The sequence below is a fragment of the Lotus japonicus genome, chromosome 3, assembly GCF_012489685.1.
Source record: "Lotus japonicus ecotype B-129 chromosome 3, LjGifu_v1.2".
NCBI classification, from domain to species: domain Eukaryota; kingdom Viridiplantae; phylum Streptophyta; class Magnoliopsida; order Fabales; family Fabaceae; genus Lotus; species Lotus japonicus.
The window spans coordinates 70,296,984-70,304,379 of NC_080043.1; the positions used below are offsets into that span (position 1 = coordinate 70,296,984).

General features: G+C 31.9%; 1 protein-coding gene across 1 annotated transcript; it reads right to left on the reverse strand.

The window, feature by feature from the left end:
- Window positions 1-4,128: 4,128 nt before the first annotated feature.
- LOC130744622 (uncharacterized) lies at window positions 4,129-5,207 on the reverse strand. The gene is made up of 3 exons (XM_057596793.1): window positions 4,549-5,207; window positions 4,260-4,460; window positions 4,129-4,155 (listed from the first exon to the last, which is right to left on the reverse strand). The coding sequence occupies exons 1-3, from the start codon at window positions 4,726-4,728 to the stop codon at window positions 4,129-4,131; spliced, it is 408 nt and encodes a 135-aa protein (XP_057452776.1). The 5' UTR covers window positions 4,729-5,207.
- Window positions 5,208-7,396: the final 2,189 nt, after the last annotated feature.

The window sequence follows — 7,396 nt, forward strand, 5'->3', positions numbered from 1 at the left end:
GTTACACAACTTGTGTTGTTTCATTTGGAACCAAGATGGAAATGTAGTTTTCTGTATACCTTATATAGAATGAAATGCATTTTTTCCCAGTATTTGTACATCTAGGATTTTCACACTTCTCGTACACACAATAAATTGTAATTATTTGTTGACAAACGAAAGGTTACCTAATATATAATTAGTAATTTCTTCCTAACTTAATGTATATTTTTAGTTTTATATGGAATGGATAATATAATTTTTTTTTATTCTTGACAAGAATATGAGAATTGAGAAGCAGAGGGAATTTTTTGTGTGTATGTGCGCAATTTTATAATACTTTGTGAGGTTTTTTTGTTTGACTGGATATCTCTATAAATAAAATATAACTGCTGATCCATATGCATGTAGGTTAGGGGGTGATGTTTAAGTAAATTTAAAACAACCCAACAATTTCAATCTCACGGTTATTAAATGCTTTTTTGATACATCAAAAACTAAAAGCAACAACAAACACTACACACAATCAAAGCTATCCCTGCATAATGAGGACCTCAAGCTCCATGGGAGGTGTATAGCAAACACTGTTATTAAATGCTGAAATTAATTTACCCTTTTTTTTTCTTTTCTAAAATATATAACTTGATTATGTGTTGAAGTACCTCTTGTACTTCTATTCAATATAATTTATTGCCTATAAAAAAAAATAATAATAACTTGATTCTACTTGAGGAGTTAACCTAATATGCACAAGTTTTTTTTTTCTTGTGCATTTTTACTCGACCTCATTTCGACCCTTATTGTAGGTTACTTTCAGGTAAAATAGTTTTTTATTTTTATAAATAATTATTAAAACAATAGTTTTATGAGATTAATGGATATGCACTGTCAGTGTAAAGAAGTTTTACACTGACGTCCAATCACATTATGTCACATAAGACTAAGTAGTTACAAATCTTTTTAATTTTAATTAGTAAATTAATAAATTACTGATGTGGCGGAAATCAATTAGGTGCATGTGTAAAACAAATTTACACTGTTAGTGCATCTCCTATTTTCTCTAGTTTTATTAACATTTCCATTAAAAAACACCAAATTAACTCAATTTATCCTAAAAACACCAAATTAACTCAATTTATCCTAAAAAATACCAAACAAATTCCTTTTTTCTCCTGCAAGAAACTTCATCTTCTTCACCTATCTTGCTCACCCTCATTGAATCTGTGAATTGCACCACCACCACAGGACCACTATCATCTTCCTACTCCCCACCATGACCACTGTCACAACCACCACCATATCTGCCATAATCGAACCACCATGACACCACCCTCAACCTCACTTCCTCTGCCATAACTGAATCATTCTCTCAAGAAAACAAAACATCTCTTTTCTCCTCAAATGAACACAAACGCAATCAAAGAAGGAGAATGGCCTAAGATAGAGACTGTGGAAGCAGCGACTAACAAAAAAATTGCCAGAAACCGCAAAGCGATACAAACACCCCAAAGACCACACCGACCAAAACCCAACAAAGGAAACCCCCGACAAACAAAAAGAGAAAAAAACTGGCAAAGGCCTACACAGGAACAACAGCACAAACCCAAAGACAAAACCCAAAAAAAAAACAAACCAAAACCCCACATGAAAACAACCAATTTAATTTTCAAATTTTTTTTTTAACATTGTAAAACATCCCATTCTAATAATTTTTTTCTTTTGAAAAACCATAATTTAGAAATCGTTTTTGAAAATTGTTTTTAAATAAAAATATCAAACATGACCTAACTTTAGCTCGCATTAGAGTTTTTCTCCTATGAGACTTAAATATAATACTTGAGATTTTATTTAAGAGTATATATATTTTTTTTTTCGAAAAAGCAAAATATAAATTGATTGATAAGGAAATGCCAAGGATATACAACCTCCTCAAAAGGGACCAAAAAATAGACAAGCCCGCAACAACCCCACCCGCCCAAAGCACCAACCAAACCTGTAAAAGCAACCAAGACCAACCAAAAAGCCTAAAAACCAAGGACAACCAAAAATTTTTCTGAATATGTCTATTTTAAGGGTATATATATATATATATATATATATATATATATATATATATATACCAATTTAAGCAATTATCTGCTAGTGAAACTTTTCTGAATATTCATTGAACAAATCTCTATATACTAGTGCTTTTTTACCCGCGCGTTGCACGGGGAATATGTCTATTGTATTTGATACATTGATTCATATTTTAAATTATAAATATTTAAGATGCTAAGAATGTAAGAATAATCATAATAAAGATGTAGATATTTAAAGAGCACAAATTTTGAAAAACACAGAAGTTAATAAACCAAAAGCTTTAATTTTTGCATATGTGAGGTATAACTGAATTTTGTTTGTGAAGATGTATACTCGTGTTGCATAAAGGGTAATGCTTTTGTGTTTTAGATATATAACATGAATTTTTTTTTATCTCGTACAAATTTTCATTTTCATGTAAAATGTTTCTCCCCGTGAGATCTCGTAACTCTAATTTGTTAGCACTAATAAATTCAGGTCATAATTTTATAGTACATATGTATTAATATTTTGTATTCCTCTTACTTTTCTTATTATCAAATTATTATAGTTATATACTTATATAAATATACACTCTTAAAATTTTGAATATAATACTAAAGTTAATTATATTAAATTTATTCTATTAAAATAATATCAATTAATTAGTTTAGAATATAATGATTGTATAAAAAAAGTATAATGTCACTTTTTATATAAAACAAAATCTCACGTAGATATCATTATAGTACTTTAAAATTAGGCTTAATACATCAGAAGACCCCTGTAATTGTAAAGGGAATCAAATTCAGGGCCTAGAAAATTTTTGCATCAAATTGGGTCCCTAGAAAATTTTTTTTAATTCAATTAAGGCCAAAGTGTGCTAGCTCTCAATTTTATCCCAGTCAGCATTTCCACGTGGCTTTTATTATTATTTTTTAATTTAAAAAAATAATTAAAAATTATTTTTAATTCCATCTCAGTTAAGTAATCAGAAAAAAAAATTAAAAAACTTAATAAATAACCTAATCTAATAATCTAACTAATAAACTAATCTAACCTAATCTAATCCCAAATCTAATAATCTAACCTAATCTAATCTAATAATCTAACCTAAAACAAAGCATCAAATTGAACCCAATCCCAAATTCCCAATTGAACCCTAACACGATTGAGAGAGAGAGCGAAGAACACGACTGAGAGAGAGAGAGCGAAGAACACCTTGATAACATCGAAGAACAACCACCACCATCACGATCGAAGAAGGCAAAGAAAACGAACTCCAACCGAGAGAGCGAAGAAGAAGGTGAAGATCAACAAACTCGAAGAAGCTGGTGCTGTATTTAGAAAGGTCGAACCAGGTATTACGAATATAGTTGTTGATTTGCGTATTAAAATGCTGTCTGGGATGTTCTTACTTCTTGTTGGGGATGAATGGTTGCTTACTTGTTCTTTGTTGGGGATGAATACTTGCTTAGTTGTTATTGGTTTGAATACTTGCTTAGTTGTTATGGGTTTGACTACTTGCTTACTTGCTATGAGTTTGAATACTTACAAGTTAGGTTTTCTTTTGCAGGAATGGCAGAAGGTTTGATCAAAACCAGAATCCACCATAAGGGTCATTTCAGAGGCATACCTTTGAGATATGTTGGGGGAGAGTCCATTGAAATTGATGGGGATGTTGATTTATTCTGTTACTTTTCCATCAAATCTACTGTGAAGGGACTTCTGGGATATCCTGATGATGAGTACAAATTGTGGTGGTCCTCAGAAGTGAATTTAGCAAAGGGCTTGAAGAAGATACTTGATGATAAGGATGCTATGGAAGTTGCTAGGTATGCAATGGATACTGGGGGGTGGTTGATATATACCTGGAACATACTGTGGAATTGCCTGAAGTTGTTAGGAATGAGATGCAAAAAGAAGATGCTGTGTTGGATGATGAAGATGCTGTGTTTGTGGAAGGGACTGAAGTGGAAGTGATTCCTATGACTCAGGAAGCTCCTACTGTTGCAGTGCCTGAAGTGGAAGTGCCTGAAGTGGAAGTGACTGAAGTGGGAGTGATTCCTATGACTCAGGAAGCTCCTCTTACTGTGCCTGAAGTGGAAGTGAATCCTGCCACTAAAGAAGCAAAGGGAAAATCTCTTGCTGACAGTGATTCTGATGACATTAGGATAGTATACTCTAGTGACAGTGACATTGAATGGAGCGGTGCATACCATAATGTCATTTATGTCATTTATGTCTTCATTCAGATTTGAAGAACTAGCAATCCTTTTTTCCTTAACATCTTCCCTCAAACTAGCAATCCTTTTTTCCATAATGTCATTTATGTCTTCATTCAGATTTGAAGAACCCTGCATACCATCTTCAGCAGCAACACCTTTATCCCATTCGAAAAAACCACAAGTCCCTTTCTCCTGGAACAATTGAAAAGTCAAACATTACAAGCAGAACCACAGCCAATCAGATGAATAATTATACATGAATCAGTAGAGAAGAAATTACCTTCCAATCAGGGCACCTCCAAAATAGCTTTCCTGGGTTATTCTTGGAATTGGATCGGTAGAGAATTACCTCTTTCCCACAGCCACAGGTCTTGCATGAAAGTGAGGGTGAAGGACAAGATGTGGATGAACGACCACTGAGCCTTGGGTTCTTCGATGCTTCGTGGTTCTGAGAATTCATCTCAGTCGACCCAACAAGCTTCGTTCGCTTCTCTTCTTGTCGTTCTTCACCCTTCGCTCAGCTCCTTCCTCCCTCCTGCAACTCTCTCGTTCGTGGAGCTGTCTCTCAATCGTGTTCTTCGTTCTCCTCAGTTAGGGTTCAATTGGGAATTTGGGATTGGGTTCAATTTGATGCTTTGTTTTAGGTTAGATTATTAGATTAGATTAGGTTAGATTATTAGATTTGGGATTAGATTAGGTTAGATTAGTTTATTAGTTAGATTATTAGATTAGGTTATTTATTAAGTTTTTTAATTTTTTTTTCTGATTACTTAACTGAGATGGAATTAAAAATAATTTTTAATTATTTTTTTAAATTAAAAAATAATAATAAAAGCCACGTGGAAATGCTGACTGGGATAAAATTGAGAGCTGGCACACTTTGGCCTTAATTGAATTAAAAATTTTTTTCTAGGGACCCAATTTGATGCAAAAATTTTCTAGGCCCTGGATTTGATTCCCTTTACAATTACAGGGGCCTTCTGATGTATTAAGCCTTAAAATTAAAACAAACAATTGAAAATTATACGCAAATACAAACAACAACCGCTTTTAGGTTTCAGAGCAGACTTAAATGCAAATCATCTTACTCAATGGATTCTCATTTATCAGAGAAACAAAATCTTATAAATTTCATAAATCAATATAGAAGGGGAAATTCTAGTGTTTTTTTACCCGCGCGTTGCACGGGGAATATGTCTATCGTATTTGATACATCAATCAATTATTTGATTATTTAAAATCTATTAAACAACATATGAAATAGAAGGGTCTCAAATGCTAAGCAAAGTGGACCAAAAGACTTGTCATCTAAGCCTGATTGAGATCAAGATGAAATCGTTTCACATTCTTCATGAACATGAAAACAATGACACAAATAATAGATATAAGGAATCACCAATAAAACAAACGATAAACACATATTATGGGAAAAAAAAAGGATGTGATAGTAACACTAATCAGGATTGTAAAAGATAAATCATAAAGTATAACATCATTTTGTGTTTATACCAAGTCATCCAAGTTTGAGTCAATATTGCAAGGTACCTTCAAAATTTATGAAATATATCGGAATTTTTTTTTTGGTTTGTTTGCTCTGTCATGTTTTCTTTCCGGCACTTTCTAGGTTTTCCTATCTTTCTGTCTTTGAGTTTCTTCTGTTTGGTTTTTGTCTGGCTCGATCTTTGGGTGTACTTTCGGGTTTTTTCTGCCGGTGTTGGTTGGTTTGTATTTCCTGCTTAAGAGTTTGCTCTCAAGCCTTTTGATATTATATATATATATATATATTTATCTTTCAAAAAAAAAGTTTGACTTTTTTATTAGTAGTTTGTCAACACTACTTTAGTTGCATATAATAATAAAATGTGTAAGAAATATATATTGATTCGTCTACTTGAAATTTGTCTTCTAAAGGAGAAGAGGCGAAATATATAGGGAGTTTATGATCTTTTATAGTATATCAAGTAACAATTTTGTGTCTAAGGGTGACGACTGTCCTATTACCACAACGTGATTCCACCCTTAGTACATTCATTAAAAAATTATTCTTTTTTTGAAAATGGAAGAAATAGCACGTGATTCTTTTTCAAAAAATTCAACGTGTCAATACATTAGATAACAATTGTGATTCTGTTACATATTTAATTTTTAAAAAAAAGTGATTATTAAACAATAAATGAAATAGAAGAGTCTGAAATGCTAAGGAAATTGGACAAAAAAGAATCACCAACAAAATAGATGATAAATACATATTAATCATGAAAAAAAAAGAACGTGATAGTAGCACAAATCTGAATTGTGAAAGATAAATCATAAAGTATGACCTCATTTTTTTTATTTCAAGTCATCCATGTTTGAGCCAATATTGCAGGGTGCCTACAAAATTTAAGATATATATCAGACTTTGTACATACTTGTTTTAATCAATAAAGAATTATTTCATTGTAAGGGAAAATAGAACGAACCTTAAACCGACAATAATATTTTTGCATCAGATGTTCATCAACTTATAAGATGTCATAGACATCATGTTAACAATGAAATAAAGTTAGCTCACTTAGAAGTCAGTTTGTATTAAAAAAACTATTAAGATAAAAAAATTAAACTAACCACTCATATGTTCTCAAAAACTTCTTGGTAGACAACATTGCGCTTGGAGTTTGAAACTACCCCTTGTTTATCCCATAGTGTTTTTTACCCGTGCGTTGCACGGCAAATTGGTTGTTGGAGTTGACATTAATAAAAAATATAACAAAATGTGATGAGTATAGAGAAATACGTGTGGTATAGAGTAAATTATATAAGTTGTTTGTATGAGAGCTGTGATAGTAGAGAAAGAATGACGTAGATTCTCTCCCGTCGTTGGGTTAAATAGAGAATAAGAGAGGGAATTAGTTTGCCATGAATCGACATTTAAATAAAAATAAAAATATCAAAATATAAAAACAATGATAGGCTTAATAAATTAATAAGATTACTCCCTCCCAATAACCAAAAAAATTAATAAGATTACAATTGGAAAGCTAAAAAAATTGATCAAACTTTGTTCTATGTCTACTCAAAATGAGAAGATTGAAAAAATACATTGGACCCACAAAATCTTCCCCCTTTACCTCTCATCCCTTGCCAAT